Here is a 27,640-nt window from a genome sequence, read left to right as displayed (position 1 = left end):
AAAAAAACGAAATGGTAACGCTCAGACATCAACAAATACTGTACTAAATTGTATACATGTTTAACATTAGGGGTAGTGGTAAGGTTAGGGGTGTAAAATATCATTAGGTTTGAAAAACGGCAAGGCAGAAAGCAATGGTGGCGAGAGGGCGCTATTTTCAAACGGGGATCTTCTGTCTCTTAGCAACGTGTTTGTTGATAGATTTCCTGACATCCAGCGAGTCGATAAAGAAATTTCGACACTCAATTTACAGCGGCGATATAGGCTGTAACAATGACCCACGTTGAGCATCTGTCTGACCAAATCGCAGCTGCTCATCTTGACAGGAGGAGAAACAGGGAGCAGCAACGCCAAGAGAGAATTTTCAATGACAAATTCCGTACGATTGGGGTAAGTTTGTTTGCCACATGTGACTGTAAACGAGTTTGGTTCTACATCTCTAACTATCATTTGTTCATTTGTCAGGTTGATAAGGATGCTCTCGACCATCAAGTTAAAGAACGAAGAGAACAAGACCAACGTGAAGCGAATGAACATAAAACCTACGGTGAGTTTATACATACGGATTTAACATTGACACTTAAAAAGGGATTTGACCTCTTTTCTACTCTTATTATTGGGCTGAAATATTATTTTGATTATTGATATTATAATATTAATAATTATTTGTAGCTGATGCCAGATTGCTACTGACTGACAGTTTTGCACAATTAATATAACTTTCATTTAACTGTCTTTACATTACATCCATGGCATAAATAGCATAACAGATGGATGGATGGATGGATGAAAGACAGGATAGATAGATGGATGGATGAAAGAAAGAGATATGATGGATAGATGGATGGTTGAAAGAAAGAGATATGATGGATAGATGAATGGTTGATAGATGAGAGACAGGATAGATGGATGGATAGAAGAAAGAAAGAGACTGTATGTATGATGGATGGATGGATGGATGAAAGAAAGAAAGAGAGTTAGGAAGGTGGATGGATGGATAGATGGATGGTTGAGAGATGAAAGAAAGAGACAGGATAGATAGATAGGATGGATGGATGAAAGAAAGAGAGATAGGATAGGTGGATGGATGGATAGATGGATGGTTGATAGATAAGAGACAGGATGGATTGATAGATGAAAGAGATAGATGGATGGATGGATGTTGGTAGATGAAAGAAAGAGAGACTAGATAGATAGATAGATAGGATGGATGGTTGATAGAAGAAAGAAAGAGAGACTGGATGGATGGATGAAAGAAAGATAGGATAGGTGGATGGATGGATAGATGGATGGTTGATAGATAAGAGACAGGATGGATTGATAGATGAAAGAGATAGATGGATGGATGGATGTTGGTAGATGAAAGAAAGAGAGACTGGATAGATAGATAGATAGGATGAAAGAAGGAGAGAGATAGGATGGATGGATGGATGGTTGATGGATGAAAGAGACTGAATGGATGGATGGACAGGTAGATGAAAGAAAGAGAGACATGATGAATGGATGGATGGATGGATAGATAGTGTATGGTATTTGATGCCAAACTTACCATGGTAAGCAGCATAATATTGTTTAGCTTGTGCTAGATTTACAAAAACAGTCCAGTGAGATTTTCTTGTGTTGTTTTAGTTGATGATCTGCTGTGCAGTGATCGTGTAGCCTGTATCCTGGACCAGCGGCAGAAAAAAGATGAGCGCCTACTGAATGAAACCATCGTGCAATTCAGACAGCAGTTCCAGCAGGCCAGCTGCAGGCGTGAGTTTGATCTGAATGATCCAGAGCTGCTGAAGAAGCAGGAAGGGATGCAGATACTGCCGGGACTAAATGGGGAAGATCTGGCCAGGAAAGACAGGCTGAGGAAGCAGCAGGAGCAGCTCAGGGCATGGTCCCTAAAACAGCAACAAGAACTGGAGCGAGCAAAACAACAGCTAAAAGAAGAAGGTAAGTACATTTGCTGAAGGGTAACCCTTTCTGTCCAATAGAAAGGCTAAATCTCCTTATTATCTAAATGTTAGACACCCATGTATTTTGGATCTAGATGTCTTTACACAGCTGGGCTAAGGCAGCTTTACCCAGTCTCAGGCTTTGGTTAAGTGTAAATATGCAGCATCAGTGCAGTTTGAAACATTCTTGTTAATTGATCATTTTATATTTTCACTCATAATTTCATTCATTGTTTTGTTTCCAAAATATATTTATAGTTTCACATTTAAAACATTAATTTCATAAAATCATTTATGCATTTTAATTCCTGTGTAAATGCATTTATGCCGTCTCTGTGCCGCATTTCACACACACTTCCAAACTATTGATGTTACTTCGATTGCAGCATCTGTGCTGCATTTGCAGTGTAAATGTTTTCTCTTTTTGTACTATATAGTGCATCAGAACGAACAAAGCATGCTGTCATTGGACAACAGAGCTGTTGAACTGCAGAAGATGGAGGAAGAATGCAAGAGAGCTGCAGCCATTGCCAACAAAGACTTTAACCTGGCACTGGTGAGTGACCGGAGTGCTCAAAGGTAGAAAAAGAAACCAGAAAGTAGGCTTTATAATTCATGTGTGGCCCTTATTGCTTAGCCTTCTTTCTTGATTGAGCCATCATTTTCCTATGGTTCCTCCCTTTTATCGACTGTAGGCCGCAGAGATGACAAATCGACGTCGACAAGAGCATCACGAAGAGGATGAGAACAACCAGACGGATATCCTGAATCAGTTAAATGGGGACCTGCTGACTGAAAACCCTGAACAGAGTGCTAGTGTGCTGGGTCTGTCTCGCCTGCGTAGGGACCTTTACAAGGGGATGACCCCTGAAGAACTGCAAATGTACACTCAATACCAGCAGCAGCAAGCAGAAGAGAAGAAGGTAAAGCCCGGCACAGCGTACTTTGCTGTTAAAATAGGGATCATTTAACATGATTATTAGTCTATTTGTAAAAAAAAAATAATAATAATTTTAACTTTACGTCAAATGGACTTATCGGTCTTGTGTTATTAAGTACATTGTCTATATGACTTTTTTCTTCTGTGGAACACAGAAGGAGATATTAAGCAGAATTTTTATGCTGCTCTTTTCCATATAATGAGTGTGAATGGAGACTGGGGCTGTCCAGTTCCCCCCCCAAAAAATTTTTTTATATAAATGTGGCACATCGAGAGGAGTCAAACCAGGTCTGACGTCTCTAATGGAAGTTTTAAATATAAAAAAAAAAATACATATATATTTTCTCAAAAGATCTAAGTGCACTCTTATAAGGACTTAAAGGAATAGTTCACCCAAAAATAAATAAATCTCTCATTATTTAAACCCTCATTCAATCCCAGATGTGTATGACTTACTTTCTTCTGTAGAACACAAAGATTTTTAGAAAAATATCTCAATACAATGCAAATGAATGGTGACCAAAACTTTGAAGCTGCAAAAAGCACATAAAGGCAGCATAAAAGTAACCCATACGATTTCAGTGGTTTAATCCATGTTTTATGAAGCCGTCTAATCGATTCTGGGTGAGAACAGACTGAAAATATAACTCCTTTTTCACTGCACATCTTGCCATTGCCGTCTATAGGCAAAATCATGATTTCAAGCTCGATTAAATTTCCTAGTGCTTGACACAGGCGCAGAGCACTATATGGTCATCTCTACAAGGGATCCCTCTTACGTCAAGTTCTCGCGCATGCACATTACTGTATTTTATGATGCTTCGCCTGTGCTTTTCCTGCTCGCCTCTCAGCGTATGTGACAGAGAGCATTAAAAACTTCAATATCAATAATTTAACATTATTATTATTACAGAGTGACTACTTGCACTAGGTGTAAATAGCACCTGCTACGGTGCAGCTATTTTCACTCAAAAAGTCTGGTGGAAACAAATAAATTAAAGTCAAACCGCTCCCTCAAGTTTTGTTGCAATGGCTTAGTGTGAAAAGATGGTTTGGTTGAGCTTTTTCCATGCGGACGACCTGGGTACAAATACGCATCCTGTTTCCTTGCTCCACTCTTAATATTTTTCTTTAATACTACTTACAATAAAAAAAAAAAATCAAATGAATATAAAGGTTGATTTTCTTGCAGTGATTTGGCAACAATGAAGGTCAGAGAGTTGAGACAAAAGTTTGATCCAGGTAAAATTAACCATGGTTTTACCATTGTAGCTACCATATTTTTTGGCGGAAACCATAGTTTTAATACAATTAACCATGGTGTTACTATAGTAAAATGGTGTTAACCACGTTTAATTTTGTGGTTACTATAAAATACCACGGGGATACTATGGTTACTGTAGTAAAACCATGGTTAATTGTTGTAAGGGAAGGTTACAATTAGGTTAAGGGGCAGGGGTTGGTGTAGGGTGTCTGTGGTACTCTAAATAAACACAATAAACACACTGCATTGATGCCCTGTACGTATTTAACTAGGGGTACAAATTGTATATGCTGCTATTTGCACTTAGTGTAAAGATGTTGCTATTCACACTTAGTGCAAATAGCCTCTGCCTTATTATAATTGTTATTAAGAAAAACTGTTGTCTTCTTAAAATCTCATATAACATCCCATATTTCTAGGATACAGTAATATTTTGACAGAAGTTCATATTAAGGCACTTATTACTTTAAATCTTATTGAGGTGTGGATGCAATCTTTGTTTATAAAAATATAAAGTTTTATACTGGCGGATTAGAACCCGGAGTCTCTTATAAAAGAGGCGAATTAGTTGCCACTAGACCAACCAGCCAGAATCAGACTCTTATCACCAGAGCTGACTTATGTACTTCTCCACTGACCAACAATATCTCATAACCAAAAGTAGCAGATGTAGAGCTAAAGTTATACCATTTATTATGTAACATATTTTTTTAGAACTTGAATTGGTCATCAAGAATTACTATTTATCAAAACAGACAATTTAAAATAATCTTTTACGAGCGCTCCTCGTTGCTGTGCGACTTCAAATTAACGCAGTTTAAGAATCTCGCAAGACTGAAGTGAGATGGATTCCCTTCTAGAAACAACCACGCTAGATGGCACAGTAGGAAGTGTAATCGAGCTTGAAATCATGATCGCCAAGGAGACTGCTGCTCATTTTTTGTGAAAAAGTTGTTATATTTTGGTCTGTTCTCACCCTAAACCTGTTGGGTCGCTTCAGAAGACATGGATTAAACCACTGTAGTCTTATGGATTACTTTTATGCTGCCTTTGTTCTTTTTTGAGGTTCAAAGTTTTGGTCACCATTCACTTGCATTGTATGGACCTACAGAGTTCAAATATTCTTCTAAAAATCTTTGATTGTGTTCTGCAGAAGAAAGTCATGCACATTTGGGATGGCATTAGGGTGAGTAAATGATGAGAGAATTTAAATTTTTGGTAAATTATTCCTTTAAGTACAACAGGTGAACATAATCTGAACAGATGTGTTGTATGCAGCGTGCTTGCTTAGAGCAGCGGGAAAAGGAGCTGCAGGACTATAACATGCGTATTGCATCAGCCCGTGCTGCATTACTACTTGAAAGACAGCAAGCACGTGTTAATAAGGAGCTACGCAGGGCTATGGACAACACCAACAAACAACTGGCCCAAGCCCATGATGCTCAGTAAGTTGCAATCAGTGTTACTACAGCTAATTTGCCCACACAACTAAACTGGCCAATAATTTTAAATGTCTACTTTAATGTAGTGTAAGTTGCCATACCCTGTTATTTGAATTTATTTTGATTTTCTGAAAGTTCACCTGTGTACTTTTCAGTGTCTGAGCAGTAATACTTCAAAATGACTTATTTTTTCATATTGAATTTGCATTTAAAGGAAATTGGAAATTGTTACATTGTAAAATTTGTGTAAGATAAAATTTTTAGAATCCCATTTACATTAAGAATTTGGTTACTCTTGTTACTTGTATTAATTATTGTCAAGATTTTATAACAAAAGAAGACACTCCATGTTCCATTTACAGGACGAAACATCTTCAGAAGGAGTACATCAACATTCCTGATGAGCGCTATTTTTCCCAGTTTAACACCAGCAGTAGATAAAGAATACAGATGAACCCTGAAATAACACCATTAGGGCCCAGCAATAGATATTGAAAAGTATCAATTTACAGTCAACATTTTGCCTTTCACTGAATAGAAGGGGGACTCCACTTCTATGTAATTAAAATAGGTCAAAGTAAATATGGTTATTATTACTATACAGAGTTATGTGACACCATCATTTTGTTATTTTGTATTAAAACGTTCATGTTGAAAACAAAAATTCCATATTAAAAACAACTGAACTTAAGTCAACCTGCCATGACTATTCAAGTAAAAATATCTTACATTTTCAATAAAAATATGTACTGATATTAGTAAATCATAGGTATTGTAAATAATAGTTGGCTAATCAGGTGTCTTGAGATGGAAAATAAGAAGTGATCTACTCTGTATAAACCTTTATGTACTTTGCTGTCAAAAAATCTGATTGCAAGTATTAAAAGCACATACAAGGCTCTCATAGGCCTGAGGTTCAAAAGAGCAGTTGTGAACAGAAGAACAAAAATTCTCTACACATTCTCCACCAGATGGCAGCACAGATCAGTTCAAGATACTACAGTCAGTTCCTCTCAATCAGTAATGCAGCATTAATTACAGTACTTACCCCCCTGTATATTCACCAATGTCAAACAAGAGACAGGAGAACAATATCCTGTAAACAATGCACTTAGTCCAGTGTTTAAAATTGCCCTTGTTTAGTAGTCTGTAGTGGTCTAAAATAAACTCTCCAAGACAAACTTGTCCCATTTTACCAGCAAAGTTTCAATAGCCGTTTTCTTTGTTTGACTTGGCAAGGAGCTGTACCTGGAAATAAAGAGTGAGGATAAAAAAAGTTAAAAATATACTGCAACAGAATGTTTTATATTATACTAATTACTTCCTTAAAGGGATAGTTCAATCAAAAATGAAAATTCTCTCATCATTTACTCACCCTTATGCCATCCCAGATGTATATGTCTTTCTTTCTTCTGCAAAACACAAATTACGATTTTTGAAGAATATCTCAGCTCTTTAGATCCATACAATGCAAGTGAAAGGTGGACAGAACTTTGAAGATCGAAAAAGCACAAAGGCAGCATAAAAGTATTCCATATGACTACAGTGGTTTAATCCATGACTTCTGAAGCGATATAAGTGTGGGTGAGAAACAGATCAATATTTAGGTCCTTTTTTTACTATACATTCTCCTCCCTGGCCACTAGGTGGTGATATGCACAAAGAATGTGAATTACCAAAAACAAAAGAAGAAGAATGTGAAAGTGAGATTAATTGTAAAAAAAAGAATTTAAATATTGATCTGTTTCTCACCCACACCAATCATATCACTCAGAAGATTTGGATTTAACCACTAGAGTCATATGAATTACTTTTTTGCTGCCTTTATGCTTTTTGGACGTACGAAGTTCTTGCCACCATTCACTTGCATTGTATGGAACAACAAAGCTGAGATCTTAAAAATCTTAATTTGTGTTCAGCAGAAGAAAGTCATACACATCTGGGATGGCATGAGGGTGAGTAAATGATGAATTTTCATTTTTGGGTGCACTATCCCTTTAAACATAAATACATAAATCTTTCTGATAAATTAAGATGTTTCTAGATTAAAATTAAGTCCAATATACAGTACAACACTATGTAGAAAACACATATAAGGTACCTCACATTCTGTATTAAAAATGGATCATTTTACAGATTACATTAAAAGAAGTTTATATTTTTTAAAATATTAATATCTATATACCTTAAATGTAAGTTTACTGGCCTAAAATGCTGTTGGTATTCATATTACCTGAGAGAATTCAAGACCAGCTCTTTCAGTGTGCCTAGATTAAAGCTCATTCCTCCAAAACCCATGAATGCTTCATAGAAATCGTGAGACAGACCAGTGGCCCCAAAGAGAGCTGGATCATCAGAACTGATCACCAGAGGATGACCCTCAGCCATCAGCACTGCAGCAGGGTGATTCCGGAAATCTGAAATCAGTTTTAACACCTGACAAGGCGACAAACAGCACTTTTTAAAGTCTTGTTAAAAACTTTTTCACACACTCACTATTTTTATTTTATTTTTCTCCCCAAGTTGGAATGCCTAATTCCCAATGCGCTCTAAGTCCTTGTGGTGGCATAGTGACTCGCCTCAATCCGGGTGGCAGAGGACGAATCTCAGTTGCCTCCACGTCTGAGACCGTCAATCCGTGCATCTTATCACGTAGCTTGTTGAGCACGTTACCGCAGAGACATAGCGCGTGTGGAGGCTCACGCTATTCTCCGCAGCATCCACGCACAACTCACCACGCCCCCCACCGAGAGCGAACAACATTATAGCGACCACAAGGAGATTACCCCATGTGACTCTACCCTCCCTAACAATATTTTTTAATATATCTTATTATTTGTGTACTAACAATGCCCAACAGTTTATGCACATACATCACAAGAAATCCATGTTATTTTTGTCCTTTTTTCTGAAAGTCATGAAAATTCCCACCACATCTTCAATTTTGTATTGTATTCAGGGTTGGGGAGTAACAGAATACATGTAACAGGATTACGTATTTAAAATACAAAATATTAGTAACTGTATTCCACTACAGTTATAATTTAAATAATTGGTATTTAGAATACAGTTACATTCAAAAAGTATTTTGATTACTGAAGAGATTACTTTGCATTTTATTGTCATTTGTTTCATTTAATATTTAGTCCTTTCAGATGGAAAACATTTATCCATATAAATGATGCGATCCAAAGTGCATTTGAACAGCGGTGAAACACTTTCTTATTATGTGTTACATTCATACGAGCAGACAGAGAAGTAAGTTTGAAGTAAGTTTGGAGCAGAAGAAATAGAAATAAACCTTGTGTAAATTGTCAGCTTTACGCTAAGCTAAAATGCTATTTCTAGCCATTTTACATGCACGTGTTACCAGACACGATCATATTTATTAATCAAGAAAATTCACATTGGATCATAATTTCTTTTTTCTAGTAAGACCTTTAATATTAGGGCAAAAATCATATTCTTGATAATAATTTTTGTATTGTTTTCCTGTAAAAAATATCTAAAAATCCTTAAAACAAGATCAATTTGATTAATCTTGTTTTAGGAACAACACTGCATGAGATATTTAGGTTTTTCAGAGAATGTTTTTTTTAACGTGTATTTTGTCTTACTGTAAAAAATTTAACAGTGCTGAAGAAGTAATCCAAAGTATTTAGAATACATTACTGACCTTGAGTAATCTAATGGAATATGTTACAAATTACATTTTACAGCATGTATTCTGTAATCTGTAGTGGAATACATTTCAAAAGTAACCCTCCCTACCCTGATTGTATTTAATAGAAATGATGTGAAAATTATGGTGATGGAAATTTTTGAAAAGGTTTTTGAAATTTGACTTCAGGCTAATTTCATAGCTAACATTCAATGAATCCCGAATACACACATTTAAATAATATTTTCACACTTTTTGCATAATTTAGCAAAATTACAGCTTGATTAGAAATGACGGCCACTGAAAATACTCTGCTCACAAGTGATACCTTGATTTTTCTTCAATCATCACTTGCTATTTACTGACACATTGATCGACTTGGTAAACAAGTACACTTACTTTTTTGATAACTTTATTAGGGGCAAAATTGTTTGTTGTGGTGGAAATGACGCCACCACAGTGGGACAGTCATAATTATGTAAAAAAAAAAAAAAAAAATAGAGAAATAATTTTCCATTAAAATGGTTTATTTTCATTATTTTTTTTTAGATTATCATAGTTTTAAACATGTTCTAGTTTGTATTTTTATAATGGATTTTCATAGTTCAATATTGAAATTCTGGGTCTGGGACAAGAATAAAACAATAAAATCTACATAAAAGATGTAAAAAGTACCAAAGTACATGAAGGTAAAACGTTTCCATGTCAGTTTTACTATGACCATTTAACAAAAAGAAAGAAAATCATTTTAATAACAATCAACCCCTGGGACATGAAAGTGCCCAAACAAACAACCCCATATACACTCACTGAGCAATTTATTAGGAACACTTGTTAACCTGCTTATTCATGCAATTATCTATTCAGCCAATCGTGTGGCAGCAGTGCAATGCATAAAATCACACAGATACCGGACAGGAGCTTTAGTTAATGTTCACATCAACCATCAGAATGGGGTAAAATGTGATCTGGACTGTGGCATGATTGTTGGTGCCAGATGGGCTGGTTTGAGTATTTCTTTAACTGCTCTTTACATTTTATATTAGTATTTTCACGCACAACAGTCTCTAGAATTTACTCAGAATGGTGCCAAAAACTAAAAACATCCAGTGTGTGGCAGTTCTGTAGATGGAAAAGCTTTGATGAGAGAGGTCAACAGAGAATGGCCAGACTGCTTTGAACTGACAAAGTCTACGGTAACTCAGATAACCACTCTGTACAATTGTAGTAAACAGAATAGCATCTAAGAATGCACAACACGTCGAATCTTGAGGCGGATGGGCTACAACAGCAGAAGACCACGCCGGGCACATTATTAGGACCATAGTGTTCCTAGTAAAGTGCTAAGCGAGTATGTGTGTGTGTGTATATATATATATATATATAAATTGCTTGTGATTTTCATCATTTGTGAGTCGCCTTGGATAAAAGTGTCTGCTAAACGACAAAATGCTAATACATAGTGAGTGATAATGTACCTGATTGGAGATGGGGCAAACTTCAATTGGTACATCCATCTTTCTAGACATCTCTTTAACTATAGGGTGACGTGCCAAAGCGAAGCCATGCCCTATGCGTGTGGTGTTGAATAGAAGAGCATCCATAATGTTCTGATCAACATCTGTTCCCTGTGAATCTGTGTGGGAAAGAGAATGGAGTTACTGTATGTTATAGTGGCAACTGTAAAAAGCAGCATGTATTAAATCATTTATGCTTTGAAAGTACTTGACACTAAAAGATATTTGAGACTCATTTGGGTTCAACTTCTCCGTGCCACATGAAAGAGTTAAGATGTGTAGAAACCTGTCTCTCCTGCATGGAAAAAGTAGGATAGGTTTACACCCCGCTCTTTTGGTAGACTCAAAGCATCCCGGAAGTACCACAAAGGCCTTCCAATGTCTTCTTGTCCTACCTGAGGTTATAAAAGCACATGTGTTTTATTTCATTCATGTATCATGTATTTCAACAAAGAGCTTATAAACCAACCAGCATATACCCACAAAGTCAAAGCCTGCCATGATTTCTGGAAAGTTCCTCTGTAATTCCATGGCCTCCTCTACTGCCTTCATAGCCTCAGTTGCATTTATGCCCCTGAAACATCCAAGTGTGACAAGTCATAGCTTCTATTAAAGGAATATTCCGTGTTTATTACAAGTTAAGCTTAATCAACAACGTTTGTGGCATAATGTTGATTACCACAAAAATTCATTTCGACTTGTCCCTACTTAGAAAAAATCTGGGTTACAAGTTTCACATTTCTGCCTTTAAAACCTCCAAAAATTGGCCCCATTCACTTCCATTGTAAGTGCCTCACTGTAACCTCAAGTTTAGCTTCTTGTTTTTTATGAAAATGAGGGATGATTCGAAATTCATTTTTGTGGTAATCAACATTATGCCACAAATGCTGTTGATTGAGCTTAACTTGTAATAAACCCAGAATATTCCTTTAATTAATTTGTCCTTAAATTGAAATAATCAAAATATTTCAGAGTATCTGACCTGTGGACAGTAAATATCACACGAGCACCAAAGAAGTCTGGATAATGTGTCGTAAATCTTTTCACAACCTCTTGGCAGGCTCGCATATTCCACTCTTTATCATTTTGTCTGCCATCTAGTTCATATGTCTGCAAATACAAATAAACACAACACATTAGCATTTATTCATAGTATTTAAAATGACTTAAAAAGAGGTTTGTATACTAATTAGAGGCCACATTTATGCATACCGATGGCAGCAGTGCCCTGATTTCCACATACATAACGTTGTCTTCATAAAACTGTCTGAGACCTTCATACAGGTAGTCTTTGAATACAGGCGCATAGGTGACCAGTCCATAGGCCACCAAAAACGCCTGTTCAAATCTCTTCCACACAACATCTTGACTAGGATACGCTCTGTCTGGCTCCTCGGTGAAGAGTGTGAGATTTTGAATGAAACTGTAGAAGCGAATGGATGGATGAATGGATAGACTGATAAGATACTTTAAATGAAAAGGAACACTCATTTTCAGATAGACATCATAATATCAATATCCAAGAATCACTACAGAATCACTTCTAATTCTCCACCTGTTGTCCAAATTAGTGCTGTTTTTGATCTTCTCCCTGAGGGATCTCAGCAGGGTCCATGAGGAGCAGCGTGGACGAGACACAGGCTGTCCAGAAGAGAAAGTAAACTGCACTGAATGGTCATCCGTGAAGCACACATAGCAGTTTTCTCTGTAGGTCACGTTTTTAACCAGCCATTCCACCCCGACCATAGCAAAGTCATGAACATGCAGAGCCGCACCTGGTCACATAATAAAGCACTTATCACAAAACGGCTCAAAGTAAAGCCTAGTTGGAGTTAAACTGTTCATACAGTCTGTTTCTAGGTCTAAATGAGCGACAACATCAAATGATGATTAGTTGGCTGCGAAGCATTTCTAATTTGTGACATTTAACAAAATAAAAACAAAAATAAGTTCGGCTCAATCAACAGCATTTGTGGCATAGTGTTGACTTCTACAAAAAATAATGTCAACGTGACTCTCATTATGTTTAAAAAAAAAAAAAAAAGTCATGGTTACAGTGAGTCACTTACAATGCAAGTGAACAGGGCCAATCAATAATGTTAAAATACATATTTTTTCAAAGTATAGCCACAAGATATAAACTTTATTCGTGTTAACATGATTTTAGTGTGATAAAATCACTTACCTTATCTGTGTAAAGTTATACACAATTTTACCCAACTTTGTTACAATGACAACGTAATGCTGGTAAACCCTAGTGTAAACCCTAAGTTAAACAGTGATTTTAGCACAATAAAATCATCTTAACATGTAATATGTTTACATCTTGTGGCTATACTTTTGAAACAGTGTGTATTTTAATGTTTATGGACTGGCCCCATTCACTTCCATTGTAAATGCTTTTCAGTATCTGCGATTTTTGCTTCTTTTTTGTTTTTAAATAATTGAGGGACGAGTTGAAATTATTTTATGTAGTAATCAAATTATGCCACAAATGCTGTTGTTTGAGCATAAAGGAATAGTTCACCAAAAAATGTAATCCTCACATAATTTATTCACCCCCATGTCATCCCAGATGTGTATGACTGACTTTCTTCTGCTGAACACAAAGGTTTTTAGAAAAATATCTCAGCTCTGAAGGTCCACACAATGCAAGTGAATGGTGACTAAAACTTTGAAGCTCCAAAAAGCACATAAAGGCAGAATAAAAGTAATCCATAAGACTCTAGTAGTTAAATCCATGTGTTCTGAAGCAATATAATAGGTATGGGTGAGAAACAGATCAATATTTAAAGTCCTTTTTTTTACTATAAATTCTCCTCCCTGCACAGTAGGGTTATATGCACGAAAATGTGAATCGCCAAAAACAAAAGAAGAACTCTAAGGAGAGAAGAGATCTGTTTCTCACCCACACCTATCATATGGCTTCTAAAGACATGGATTTAACCACTGGAGTCTTATGGATTACTTTTATGTTGCCTTTGTGATTTCTGGACCTTCAAAGTTCTGGCCACCATTCACTTGAATTGTATGGACCTACAGAACTGAGATATTCTTCTTAAAATCTTTGTTTGTGTTCAGCAGAAGAAAGTCACACATCTGGGATAGCATGAGGGTGAGTAAATGATGAGAGAATTTTTGAGTGAACTATTCCTTTAACTTGAATTGATCCCAGAACATTACTTTGAAATCAAATCACAAACTACAAATATAGTGGCTCAGTATAATCAGGCTACTGTACCTTTAGGCATCTTATGAATCAAACTAAAGACAGGGCTTTTCTCAATCAGGGGCTTCGCCTTGAAGAAATGCATGGACGGGGGGAACTGTCCTGATTCCATTTCATGCTGCTTTAAATTTTGAAGCTTTGCATCGAGGAGTTTCTCTCTCTCGTTGAGCTCTATGCCCCCTCCTGTCCGTCTAGATGCCTCCTGCCTCATTAGAGCCTCACGCTTCCTGGGATCTGGTCCACAGTTACATGATGTACACCACAGAAGCGGCAGCCATATCTGCATCAGGCCTCTTACTGTCAGCTGGTGCATGGCTTTGATGTTTAACCACTGATCTCTGTGCTAATGGTGAAAATTAAGTAGAGTTTTAAGAGTGAATAGGTGCTTGTTTTAGTGTACTATCAGCCAGCAAAACATTATAAAATTACTTTTTACGTATTTTTTTAACGTTTTTCTGGCTGATATGACACTGGTCTTTGGACTTTATACTGACACCTATGGGTGTGGATCAGAGGTCTGCTACCCAACCCGAGCCTGACTGGACCGACAACCCTTGGGGGTTTCGGGCCGGGATCGGTTCAGTTTTTTCGAGACGGATATAGCTGCAAGCATTGCTCCAAAAAAGGGCGGGATCTTCAAATCACCATTAAAGATATAGGCATCCCCTTACCTAACCCGTTCCCTAAAGACCCGGGTATACTTCGTTTATGCGCGTTCCGGATCGCACCCGGCCGACCGCGTCGCCTTTCGGAGTATACTTTTCGAACAAATAGGAACGCCTTCGACGCATGCGCACTACAGCTGTTTTTTGACACTTTTAGTATGGTCAATGGCCAGCGCAAGCGCAGATGACGCGCACAGACGACCACATGCGCGAGTCAAGAAAATCTAGGCGGCGCACGGTCAAGCCGCAGCTGTGCTAATGACGCAATTTGAGATCACACATACTGTGCGTGGAGGGATTTGCAACGCAGACACCCGAAGTATACTTTGGCCTTAACGGTGAGTGAAAGCAACGCCCCCTTTTGAAGTTGGCTTAAGCTCCTTAGGAGTAACTCTGCCCTCTTATGGAGATCCCACCCCCAATTGGAGGTTTTTTAAGTATAACTTTGGGTTTGGGTTTGTAATTAATGGAAAAAACTGTGCTGCACAAAAGAAAGTCAAACGGAATTGGAACAACATGATGGCTGAGTAAATTATGAGAGTTTTTTTGGGTGAACTGTACCTTTAAAAGTGCCCCAAAAAGTAAATAAAAAGATTACTTGGTAAGTAGTAAGGTGGTCATGTTAATTTTTTATTTAACTGGAAAACTTGTAACAAAGAAACAGGGTTAGCCCACTACTTTTTTTTTCCATTGTCACCAGTTTCAGTCTTTAACCACAATAGATGTTCCCTTTCGCAGGTGGAACATCAGCTGTCATATACTGAAACTCTATATTTCTACAAGCAGAGTCTAAACTGTCACAAACTTAGCAAAAAAAGAAACGTCCTCTCACTTTCAACTGCTTTTATTTTCAGCAAACTTAACATGTGTAAATATTTGTATAAACCTAAAAAGATTCAACAACTAAGACATAAACTGAACAAGTTTCACTGACATGTGACTAACAGAAATTGAATAATGTGTCCCTGAACAAAGGGGGGGCAAAATCAAAAGTAGCATTCAATGTGGCCACCAGCTGCATTAAGTACTGCAGTGCATCTCCTCCTCATGGACTGCACCAGATTTGCCAGTTCTTGCTGTGAGATGTCACCCCACTCTTCCACCAAGGTACTTGCAAGTTCCCGGACATTTCTGGGGGGGGAATGGCCCTAGCCCTCACCCTCTGATCCAACAAGTCCCAGACGTGCTCAATGGGATTGAGATCCGGGCTCTTCGCTGGCAATGGCAGAACACTGACATTCCTGTCTTGCAGGAATTCACGCACAGAACGAGCAGTATGGCTGGTGGCATTGTCATGCTGGAGGCTCATGTCAGGGTCCCACATGAGGGAGGATGATGTCTTCCCTGTAACGCACAGCATTGAGATTGCCTGCAATGACAACAAGCTCAGTCCGATGATGCTGTGACACTTCCTGTGACAGACCATGACAGACCCTCCACCTCCAAATCGATCCCGCTCCAGAGTACAGGCCTCAGTGTAACGCTCATTCCTTCGACAATAAATGCAAGTCTGACCATCACCCCTGGTGAGACAAAACCGCTTTTTGCCAGTCCTGTCTGGTCCAGCGAAGGTGGGTTTGTGCCCATAGGCGACGTTATTGCTGGTGATGTCTGGTAAGGACCTGCCTTACAACAGGCCTACAAGCCCTCAGTCCAGCCTCTCTCAGCCTATTGCGGACAGTCTGAGCGCTGATGGAGGGATTGTGCATTCCTGGTGTAACTCGGGCAGTTGTTGTTGCCATCCTGTACCTGTCCCGCAGGTGTGATATTCGGATGTACCGATCCTGTGCAGGTGTTGTTACACGTGGTCTGCCACTGCGAGAACAATCAGCTGTCCTTCCTGTCTCCCTGTAGCACTGTCTTAGGCATCTCACAGTACAGACATTGCAATTTATTGCCCTGGCCACATCTGCAGTCCTCATGCCTCCATGCAGCATGCCTAAGGCACGTTCACGCAGATGAGCAGGGACCCTGGGCATCTTTGTTTTGATGTTTTTCAGAGTCAGTAAAAAAGTCTCTTTAGTGTCATAAGTTTTTATAACTATGACCTTAATTGCCTATCGTCTGTAAGCTGTTAGTGTCTTAACGACCATTCCACAGGTGCATGTTCATTAATTGTTTATGGTTCATTGAACAAGCATGAAAAACATTGTTTAAACCCTTTACAATAAAGATCTGTAAAGTTATTTGGATTTTTACAAAATTATCTTTAAATTACAATGTCCTGAAAAAGGGACGTTTCTTTTTTTTTTTGCTGAGTTTATGATATGAAGGACATATATCTAGAGTTGAATCCTGCAACGAACAATGTGAACATCTGTTGCAGACCTAATTAAATGTAAACCCATGACACTCAGCAGTCTGTCGAGCTGACTTTATCAGTAATAATGACGTTGTCTAGCCAGTGTCACATGCTTACATTTCTATTTTAAATTACATGCTTAATCTGTACATAAACCTCATAAATACCCTGCGAATTTAATCGTTAATCAATTTGATAATACAAATAAAACAGATTTGAAACTGGATGAGTAACGCTTGGCTCGGTAAGTAAAGCCTTCAAAAAAAATCTAAGTTAAAAGAATTCTGTAAACAGAGCGAAATAACGAGGAAGAGCTTACCTGCGACGATTTTGGTAAAAGAAACGCGAGTTATTTTATTTTCGTCGACTTCTCTAAAAGACCGTCTAACCATATTACTGACTTTCAAAACACAGAGTTACGTCAGACTATTTCTCGACGCTCATTGGCTCTGCTGTGTGTCTGCGCGCATGGACAAAAGCGCGGAGGCGTTGCGTCCTCAAAATCTAGCTTGCATATAGCCGAATTTCAGTCTTGTTTTTTAGCGTTTAAAACTCAATAAAGCTATATGTGATAATTATTCACTTTTAATCTTACACTCATGTCCTTCTCGGTGGTGTTGAACCTTAACTGAAATGTTTGAGTGTTTGCTCTCGCCAGTTTTGACTAAAGATGTCCGATCACAAATTAATCGCTCATCTGAGTCGGTTCTTTAAAATGAATTGGTCACGCGTGATAAGAAAGCAGTCTGAATCGGTTCGCGATTCAATCTGAATGCCTCAGAAAGCTTGCGCGCGCACTGCTGAATCATTTGTGCGCGCTCGCACTTGTCAAACAGCTCACGGAGTAGTTTATAACACGGAAGATAACGCTGGTTGCAGTAGATCTACAATCAATGGAAACGAAACCTGCAAATGCGTCCTATCGTTTGCCAGTGATGAAGGTCTTTATAAAGTTCAAAACGTTTGCAGCTTGTAAACGTCTTCTGCAAGTAAATACATTTTCCAACCAAAAGAGTATCAAAACACGTATAAGCCTACACGAAAACACTTTTAAAAGTATCATGGCATTACCATGTTTTTTTTAAAATGTACCATTACCTGGATGACCTATGTTAATACAATGGTAGGATATATGAATATGGTAATCATATAGCTAAGTACCAGGGTATTGCACCATACTGCATACTTGTATACTGTACCAAGGCTTTGATAAACATCATGTGAATAAGTCTTTTAGATGCTTTTGTCTATGACGGTATGCACCAAGCATCTGCAGTTGAAAAAAATATGAGGTAGCTTAAATGTAGCAAGCTACTTTTGGCGTGTAGCTTGTAGTGTAACCTGCTACTTTCTCTGAAGTGTAGCTTTTAGCTTAGCCTGACAAATTTTTCTGTTGAGTAGTTTGTAGCTTAGCTTGCTACATTTTTTGAGTAGCTTGCCCAACACTGCTTACCGAGTAGATAATTAAATCTGCTATAGAGTAGTTACAATGTAATCAGGCTTTGTACAATGTAATTTGTCCAGGGTGTTGTCTAAATAATACAAAAAAAGAGAGCAAGATCTAATGAAACGTAATTTATTCTAAGAAATGTACAGCATAAAAAATACTTCGGCCTATTTCCAAAATAATTTGTCAGGTAAGAATTTACAAGAAACTTAACATAAAAATGAAAGTTACAGGTGTCTTTTTCAATGCCATCCCTGCTACAGAGGTAAAGAGAACAGTTTGAAAAAAGAAAAAGAGAACACATTAAAAAAGACAAAATGTACAAAGAGCAAATAAATATGATTTGCATTTAACCAACTAGTTGCTTAACTAGTGCAGACAGAATAGATGAGAACAGATGAGTGGATTTAAAGAGACAGATTTTTAACCCACCAATGAAAATAAACACATTTATACACAGCAAAACCCACACAATCTTGCAGTCCATTACAGCTAAATGATCCCTTTACATTTGAACAGCTAAATAGGACAATCCTGACAAGACTTTCTTTTCTTGCTAAAATGATATAAATTTATTAGTGAGCAAAGACAGGTTTACGCAAAACAAGTGGACAGCATTCATGTCATACATATGTAACAACATGTACATGAAAAACTATTTACTGTTAAAATATAACCACCAGACACGAGACACTATCACAGGTTTCTGGGACAATGCATCACAAATAATCACAGACAAATCCTTTATATATGGTGTACAACCCATTTTCCGCTGACATCAGTGTGGATCCTATGCAATTCCAAAATGAAGGCAACAAAGTGAACATGAATGGTCACATTTTTCAATTATGGTGGTGACACACAAACATTCAAAATGTGGAATGCAGATGTTTTATGTTCAAACTTGGCACTGATAAACTAATAATAACCGTTTGGTTTTACAAGTGGGCATATTAAGGCTTATAAAGTGATATAGTAAAGAGTGAAGAGTACAAACATATTAGCAAGTGACAAAATTATCTTTGTGTATAAAAAAGGGACTGGAGAATGTGCTGAATTTTGGCATTATGAGGTAGATATTCTTGCTGCCATATCATTAATAGATGAATTTTTTAAAGGTTTGTTGTGATGAGCCAAGTAAGAGTGAAACCAGACTAAGATGACACATGAAAAAAAAAAAAAAAGTACATATTCAAATAAAGAATTTTTAGTGCAGGACAACAGTAGGAGCTATGAAAATGAACTAAATGCACCAACTCTGTTTTCAAGTCAGCCCTTCCCCATAAAAAATGCATTTAAAACAAATAATCAGATGAATTTAAAGAACAGTGTGACAAATGCTATTAAACACAATAACAGCTTGCCTTTTTCCTGTTACTTGCCTTTGTACTGAAAAAACACATTAACTGTCTTAAGATGAATTGCGGTTAATTATCACAGATCCAGTGACATTTCATTCATATTTTTCACTGAATATTCATTTGACAATACCCGTATTAAAACCACTATACCCTGAGAACATATTCAGTACACTGAATTAAAAGAGGAAGCATTCATGTAAAATATGAGCACATCGACATATTCTTATTTGATTAAAAGAGCTACAGTGGTACTTCTCCAAGAGATCTTTAGTCAGTTTAAGGCTAATTTGTACTCTCATTTGATGCACTATTACCGTAGTATTGCAGCTCCAGTTGGTTGTCGTTTGTGACAATCTAAATTTCCATTCCAGTGTGTGAAAACAAAAAATTAAGATGGCAAATGATGATAGACATCAGATGACAATAAATCAGCCTTCAAGGAAACCATGGTAAGAAAAAAAAAAAAAAAAAAAAAAAAAAAAAACTGACCAGTAGCCTGTATAGAGGTTTAAAAAACAAAAAAACAAAAAAAAACCCTTAGTATCTAAAACCTGATTCATTTTCATTCTGTGCACATAAACTAGTAGGACACAACAAGAGACAACCAGACACACATTAAAGATAGAGACAACTTAAGTAAAAGTTGTAGAATTTAGTCTCATACAAAGAAGCACAAGTCTAATTTTAGTCCAAGGCCACTAATTCCAGTATGAAAGACTATTCCTAGTGCATAACAAATACAGAAGCCAGGTTATCTGCCAGTCTATGTAAATAAAAGACAATCTTCAAGTTGAAGCGGCATTAAAAGGATGCATAACACCAGAACTTTAGTGGATGTTGTGTTTTAGTTGAAGTGAACACCACCTCATAAAAACACTCCAGGTGTGGTTTCCCAGTGGAGTATAAAATCCATCTTTCATTCATTGTGTTGCATTATTACTATATCTAAAATCATTCACAGAACATTCAACAATAAAGGCAACTGAGCCTAGTTTGTCAATGGAGCTTGGAAACAGCTCAAGAAGTCTCAGCACCTTTTTTTTTTTTTTTTTTTTTTACTTCACCTGAGTTTAACTTTGAGAAGGAACACTAACTGGTAAATGACACCTCACTTTTCTCATTGGCAACATCCAGTTTCTTTACTCTTCTTTTAACTGCTCATGTGAAGGAGCTTCAGATATGTTATTCCTACAGGAAATGAGGTCAAAGAGACATTCCATAAAGACAAGCTGCAGACCAGTAGTTATGAGTATAAACCATATTTAAGCACAAAAGAGAGGACTGAAGATTCACAGCTTTTCCTTGGTCAGTGGTCCAGCTCACTGAGCACATCTCCTAGCACTGAGATGTTCCTTTCCCTCCTTATTGAAAATTAGTGCCTAATCCAAAATGGTTTATCAGTGTCCCAAAAGTTTCTTTTATTTTGAAGGTGGGGGCTATGAGTTACACTATATCAGGAGATTGTCTGAGGAGTGGGGACTCCTACTGATGTTACAGTTTGCCATTTTCAGTAAATTATTACATCGCCAATCTTCCTCAGTTCTGTCATTGTGTTCTCCATTTCCTTGTATATTCCAGGATGTAACAGTGTTGTAGAAGGTACTCATTTTCACAAGCTGCCACTGCAATTTTACCTTTCATACTCCTTGTTTATTGCCTGGGCCATTGGGAGATGCTGTACCCAACATCTGCTGCCTATCAGACAAGAACAAACGTTACTACAGGTAAGAAATATTGATGTGAAGTCATATGTTAATAAATCTAAATGGACCAAGTTAACTTTGTGGTTAATTTATCAATTATTTTTGTATATTTAAATTTGACTTGCATATTGATTAGATATTCATTCAACTCTATTCCTCAGCTCGATCTAATCATAAGGACTGAGAGGTAAATTATATTTCTTACCCAGTGCGAAGTAAGTGTTCTGCAACCACTGTTCTTTGTGGAATGACCATTCCCTGGAAGTGCCCGGCAACATCTGGATGCCTGTACATAGCCATGTGACTTTGGCCTGGGGAGAAAGGCAGGTGCTGGGGCCTCTGTAAGGCTTCCATCAAATGTGGATGTGGATGCTGTTGGGCAAATTGTCTGATGGGAAATTGGTGGCTGGAATATGAACCACCTGCCATCATTTGGGGTGGAGTCGCACCACCTTGCTGCATGCTGGAATGCATGGAACGAGGGCCATATAGGAAATTGTGGTGCGGCTGAGATGAAGTACGACGTCGGGCTGCAGCATTGTGGCTGTCCAGGTCCAAGATCTCTTTCGGGCTGCCGGAGCATTCAGAAGGCTCTTCAGTTCTTGCCTGCTTGGCAGGGCTGCAACCATCTCTGCTTTCCAAAGTGCTCCCATGAGACCCATCAGGTAAAGGACTTGGTGACATTAAGCTCCCACCAGACCCATCTGAGCCCTGTGGAGACATGGTGGTGTCCTTCTGCCGGCCATTAAAAGTGCCAACTAATGGTGATGGGTAAGAATGGGGCATCACTGGGGGTTGAGGCTGGTATGGAGGTCTAGGCCACTCCTCAGCTCGAAATCCATGTCTGCGGGTCTGATAGAACTGCTGGTACTGAGGATACATGCTTGGATGGCCCTGAGGATGTTGTGTGGCCATGCAATACTGGTATGGAACTCCTTGCTGGTGATAAGCAGGATAGTGTGCAGGATTATGACTGAGGCTATTTGTTTGTGATGGAGGTCCATGACTTGGGTAAGGCTGGTGGTTTGAGGGGTGTAATGGTCTACCTACCTGTGGGCCGAAGTGTTGATGTGTTGGCTGATTTACATTGTATTGAGCCATGGTATTGCTCTCTGGACCCTGAGAGTGTGTTGGACCAGCCTGACTGTGAAGCGGTGCTGGTCCCTGCCTTCCCAGCATGGATTGTGTCTCCTGACCTAAGGGCTGTTGTTTGTAAAGTCCACTGGCAGAATCAGTATTTAGTTTAGCATTGCTGCTATCTTGGGAAGCCATGCTCCCACCTGACACTATCCTGCTGGTAGGCTCACAAGGCCTTTGGTCTCCCTGATCAGCTGGAGAGGGCTGAGCAAGTGGATGGGATACAGGGTGGCTGGGAGGTAGAGAGCTGAGGGTTGCAGGCTGATGAACGCCATGCTGCCCTCCCTGGAGTGGAATCTGTGGCATTCCATGGAGAAATCCTGGCTGTGGGCCTCTGACAGATCCATTGTGTGGTACTTGCTGTAAGCCATTTTGGAGAGTAATGATGAAATACATTTTGTGCAATTTCTTGAGAAAGATTTCGAAGCATTTGTGGAGGAACATTCTGGGATTGCTGTTGAGAGCCATTCCCAGTAAACTGTTGTGAAACATTTTGATGGATTTGTTGAGAGGGATGCTGGGGGATTTGCTGAGGATCAATTGGGGAAATTTTTGAAGAATCCTTCACAGATTTTTGCTTCTGGGGTACTAGTTGGGTAGCATTTTGAGAATTGGTTTGGTCACTGTTGTGTGGTGTTTCTAGATTTGGTCGTTCATGTTTGTCTTCATTCTGATCAGAACATTCTGTGCTTGGAGTAGACACTGATGCTGGAGATTTACCTAGTGATGTTTGGCTCTGTGGTGATCTATGCCAGTCTGGCACAGGTAGGTTCTGCAGACAGTTATAAGGTTGCTCAGACTTTTCTGTTTGATTGGGACAAGGGCCGCTGTCTGCATTAGTAAGATTAGAAGTCTCTACTGGCAACTGTTTATCACCAGATTTTGGACTTGAACCTGTCAGGATATAAAATGGTGTTAAAATACGCTTAACTCATGCAGGAGACATCCATCAAATTTTTTCAGAGACAGCAATTAGTGAAATGGCAAAAATATGGCAAGGAGTACCACTCGTACCTTTGGGGGATATGGGTGTGTGCTGGTTGTCTGCTATACCATCTCTAGAGAGACTGAAGAGCTGGTTTTCAGGAGACGACCGTGCAGTTACAGTTGTACTCTTACTTTGTGGAGTGGGCTGGAAGATGCCAACATTTTGGGACGATGAGGCAGAAAGCTGCTGGAGGGCAATCATCTCTGGACTATCAAGCATAGATGCCAAAAGTGGCCTCGAGTCCTGAGGGGCCCCTGGTGGTCTTTGACCAATGGAACTTTGGGAGTTGACAGAGGGCATTCTGTATTGACTATTTGCCATTGCATAACCACCACTGTGTGGTGGACGGATCATGCTGTGATTGTATGGATGCTGGCTAGTCGTACTCTGTTCTTGTATCATTGGTCCACCAGGTGTCTGCTGTCCTTGATAGTTCATGGGTGGCCACATCCTGGGCATGTTCATGCCATGGGGGCCATAAGGAGAGTAGGAACTATGCATTGGGACACCTGGCCTCGGGTACCTGTTCCCCACAGGCTGCATGGGCTGTCCTTCCAAATGTTGGGTTGAAGGGTACATGTTGCCCTCATGTGGAGGGGCACAGAGGCCTCCAGGCTGATGGGCTACTGGCCTTGGGCCCAGGGAAGGGCCATGAGTGGGTCCAGGATAGGAAAGTTTCTGATGTGGAGGTTGAAGTGGTCGGACATCAGGTCCAACTGGGTATCTGGGACCAAGATGTGGACCATTCATGTGGAAATTCTGATAAAACAAAAAGATATATAAAACATTATAAATGACCTTCAAGGTGAGTTAATGGAGAGCATTTTCAAAACTTATACTGCTGGATGAAAAAAAACCTACCTGCATGTTGTAGTGAGGTATATGCTGAGGTCCATGGTCCCCTGGTGGCCTGGACATGAGGGGTCCCTGTCCAGGATATGGATACTGGGGGTCAATCATCATACGTTGGGCATATATCCCTGGTCCTGGAGGACCTGCAGGCCGTTGAAACTATGGGCAAAAAGAGCAGATCTCTTTTAGAGAACTGGCAATAGTACATGCACAGGGAGAAGACTACCTATGATAGTTATCAAAATTATTTGTTTCTGCTATAAACAAAACAATTTGAGAGTGTGGTCTAACCTGTTGAGCAGGATGTAAAATGCCAGGCAGTTGCTGTCCTGGGTGGATGTTATGGAAATGTGAGGGACCATTGCTGTAGTTGGGGGGAGGGGGTTGTGAAGCGAATTTGGGTTTGTCCTGTTGCTGAATGTTTCCTTTGCCACTGTTGGAAGATTTGCGTTTTTGAACCTGCTCTGTGGCTCTGATCAAGCTCTCAGGCCCGGACTGTCTGTGACTTTTGTTCTTTTTCTTCTCCTTGCGTTCACGGTCCTCACTGCTTACATGAAACTCTTCATCTGTGTCACCATCCTCAGAGGGGAAGTGCTTTAGTAAGGCTCGGCTAAAGCAGCGTTCCAAGGACTCAGCCATTATTGTGTATTCTGAGGAGACCAACAGGTATGTCACATAAACAAACATACACATACACACACACACACACACACACACCCTCTCCATGCAGAGCAAACACACCGACCAGGTCACAGAACCACAGCTGACCTCTGACCCCGCCACCCCCAGGGGAGTGCATTCTGATGGATGGATGGATGGATGGATGGCTCCAGAGAGGGGAGCTGCGGGGCTGGAATGTCTCTGTGGCACTGCAGGACCTGGCGCACTGGAGGACAGCTCAATCACTCTATTAATCAATGTCAGAGCCTCTCCACATTCTTCCTTTACTAACATGTCTTGCTTTGCTCATCACACACAAACTTTTCAACACTACTAAACGTTCCTTCATTTTTGTGAATAGATTAATATTTAAAAGATTTGAAACAAACATAAAAGCCAAAAATAAATAATAAATAGATTGACATCATATTTACCACTCTCTTCTCCATTATATTCCAGACAGTTCTCAAACATTAGCTTTACATCAGCCACAAACTCCTCCTTGGCAATATACTCTCTATCATTCAGCTTTCTCTCAATGGTGGACAGGTCCATTGGAGTCTGACGAAACATTTTACACATCTTGTTAAAATGTCTTTAATAGGCCAACATATTTCTTTAAAAAAGCTTTTATGCCAACCTGTATGATTTCATTATAGTTGGGGGCATAAGACTCGTCAACAGGCTCCATGAATGGCCAGGCATCTTTGTGGGCTTTGAGGGCCTCCAAAACTGAAGACAAAATCATTTTACAGTTGAATTCAGTGAAACTGCTACAGCTGTTTAATGAGGAAACTGTGGTTTGGACAATGTCGCTTGTGTTGTGGTCTAACTTACCTTTGTAGAGAGCAGTGTAATCATCATCTATGTCATATCTACAATAGGGAAAGAGAAATTAGTACATAAAGAAACAATAGCATACAGTATATTCATAGTTGCATCTATGTAATTAACAAGTAAAATTGCTATTTAAATGTTAGTCCTTTATTTCCTATTAATTATTTGCAATTAAAGGTGATGTAAATTTTTAAGCAAGACAGAAAGGGTATTTTATACTGAGACTGAAGAATAGAACAAGTCCTTACAACTCCTTAGTACGGCGTGCTCTGCGAATGGGTGAGTGGGTTTCCAGATTCTGCAGCTCGGGTGGAAGCTCTTTCCCTTGGGAGAGCAACCAGGCCTTCTCCTCTCGCTGCTTCCTTCTACGTGCACGTTCTGAACACAAAAACAAAACATTCAAAACAAAACACTATGTACACTTTGCACTTCTTGTTACCTGCCCATTTCTGGCTGGGCCAGGTTGATGAAAAGTTGGCAAACAAAAAGTAGTAATGCAAACAATTCATCACTCAGCTTTAGATGGCACATTTGATCAAAGTGTACAGGCAAGATAAAGAGGAGAAAGGTTTTATGTGCTGACATTAAAGGCCCTGACTGGCACACCCTGTCGGGAGGATTAAAGGGGATGGAAGGAACCACTGGAGAGAACTGCATGCCTGTTCTTCATCCATAATACATTAATGTGGATCGGCGTATCAGCAGCAGCACAATCAAGAGTTAATTAACTCTTTGACAGAGGATATCAGAGTTGGGTAATTCTCATGAGGAATGAGTCTGATCGTTTCCCCAAGCTCAGCTCTTTGTATGATTAAAGCAGCCTAAGGTTAAAAGCATGCTGACTTCAAAACTGCCATGTTGAGACAAGACCACAGAATATGCTCTAGTTTCAGTGTTTTATCTTGCTTGTTGGAAACTTTGAGCTTACAAGCTTGAGACAGTACTAAGGTAGCTGGTGCCTTGTGAAAAAGTGAGTGATTGAAGGGTGACTTACCCTCTACAGCTTTGACTTTTTCTTGTTCCTCTCTCTCCCGTTCTTCCTGAAGTAGTCTATCTTCTTCTCTCCGTTGTTCAGCAAGCAAGGCTTGCCTTTCCAGGTCCTCCTCTCTCTGCTTCTGCTCCACTTCAGTTGTAGCCCAAGTCTGCTGCCATATACAGAGGTTGCATTAACAGAAAATGTATTGTATTTCAAAAACATTGTGGGATTTGTTTTCATTAAAGGGATAGTTAACCCAAAAATGAAATTTAGCATAACCTCTTGTATTTAACAGTGGCATTGTTAAATTACATATCCAAAGTTCCAAACCAAAAACGAAGAACTTTGGCACATTTAAAAAACCTCACCCCATCCTCTTTGCCACGTTTTTGTTCAGTATGGTTGTGGTCGTTGCGTTCCACAGGTGGATTCAGTAGCTTCTGCATCATCTCTTTCTCCTGGGGAAAAATAACCATGTCATTTGTGGTTACACATACATATGTGGGTGTCAGGTAGGACACTTGGGGGGCATCTGCCTCTCCCCAGTATGTCCTTTGTTTAGCAGGAGGCTAAAGGACGTCATCACAGAACCAAACAGCCAAAGTGAGCCCTGTGGTGCCCATGGCGACTGAGACCTATCAAAATCAGCCCATTTGAATGAACAGCAGCCCCTTTCCCCCAATTCTCAGTATGTGCAGGACTTAACCCTCTGTGCA

At 39.1% G+C, this 27,640-nt stretch overlaps 3 protein-coding genes across 3 annotated transcripts in view; 1 reads left to right on the top strand and 2 right to left on the bottom strand.

Annotated features, from left to right (window-relative positions):
• Positions 1–226: 226 nt before the first annotated feature.
• On the top strand, positions 227–6,091 carry ribc2 (RIB43A domain with coiled-coils 2). The gene is made up of 7 exons (XM_051690103.1): positions 227–390; positions 466–547; positions 1,630–1,941; positions 2,381–2,499; positions 2,639–2,866; positions 5,426–5,592; positions 5,952–6,091. Exons 1-7 carry the CDS (start codon positions 274–276, stop codon positions 6,028–6,030), a joined length of 1,104 nt encoding a protein of 367 aa, XP_051546063.1. The 5' UTR covers positions 227–273; the 3' UTR covers positions 6,031–6,091.
• On the bottom strand, positions 5,802–17,399 carry ada2a (adenosine deaminase 2a). Its single transcript, XM_051690102.1, has 10 exons — positions 17,283–17,399; positions 14,009–14,339; positions 12,323–12,542; positions 11,980–12,190; positions 11,750–11,877; positions 11,251–11,341; positions 11,054–11,162; positions 10,729–10,886; positions 7,823–8,025; positions 5,802–6,837 (listed from the first exon to the last, which is right to left on the bottom strand). The coding sequence occupies exons 2-10, from the start codon at positions 14,307–14,309 to the stop codon at positions 6,747–6,749; spliced, it is 1,512 nt and encodes a 503-aa protein (XP_051546062.1). The 5' UTR covers positions 14,310–14,339; positions 17,283–17,399; the 3' UTR covers positions 5,802–6,746.
• Positions 17,400–18,529: 1,130 nt separating this feature from the next.
• LOC127435943 (chromatin remodeling regulator CECR2-like) overlaps positions 18,530–27,640 on the bottom strand; it is a 46,364-nt gene continuing 37,253 nt past the window's right edge. The window contains 12 exon segments of the mRNA XM_051689774.1: positions 18,530–21,466; positions 21,680–22,986; positions 22,988–23,505; positions 23,626–24,358; positions 24,461–24,610; positions 24,743–25,101; positions 25,546–25,672; positions 25,752–25,843; positions 25,949–25,986; positions 26,197–26,326; positions 26,943–27,093; positions 27,293–27,382. Coding sequence (XP_051545734.1) covers positions 21,409–21,466; positions 21,680–22,986; positions 22,988–23,505; positions 23,626–24,358; positions 24,461–24,610; positions 24,743–25,101; positions 25,546–25,672; positions 25,752–25,843; positions 25,949–25,986; positions 26,197–26,326; positions 26,943–27,093; positions 27,293–27,382 — 3,753 coding nt within the window. The 3' untranslated portion in view covers positions 18,530–21,408.

This window comes from Myxocyprinus asiaticus, chromosome 46 (assembly GCF_019703515.2).
Source record: "Myxocyprinus asiaticus isolate MX2 ecotype Aquarium Trade chromosome 46, UBuf_Myxa_2, whole genome shotgun sequence".
NCBI classification, from domain to species: domain Eukaryota; kingdom Metazoa; phylum Chordata; class Actinopteri; order Cypriniformes; family Catostomidae; genus Myxocyprinus; species Myxocyprinus asiaticus.
The sequence above is the reverse complement of the archived record's forward strand: the minus strand, read 5'-3'. Positions and strand labels throughout refer to the sequence as shown.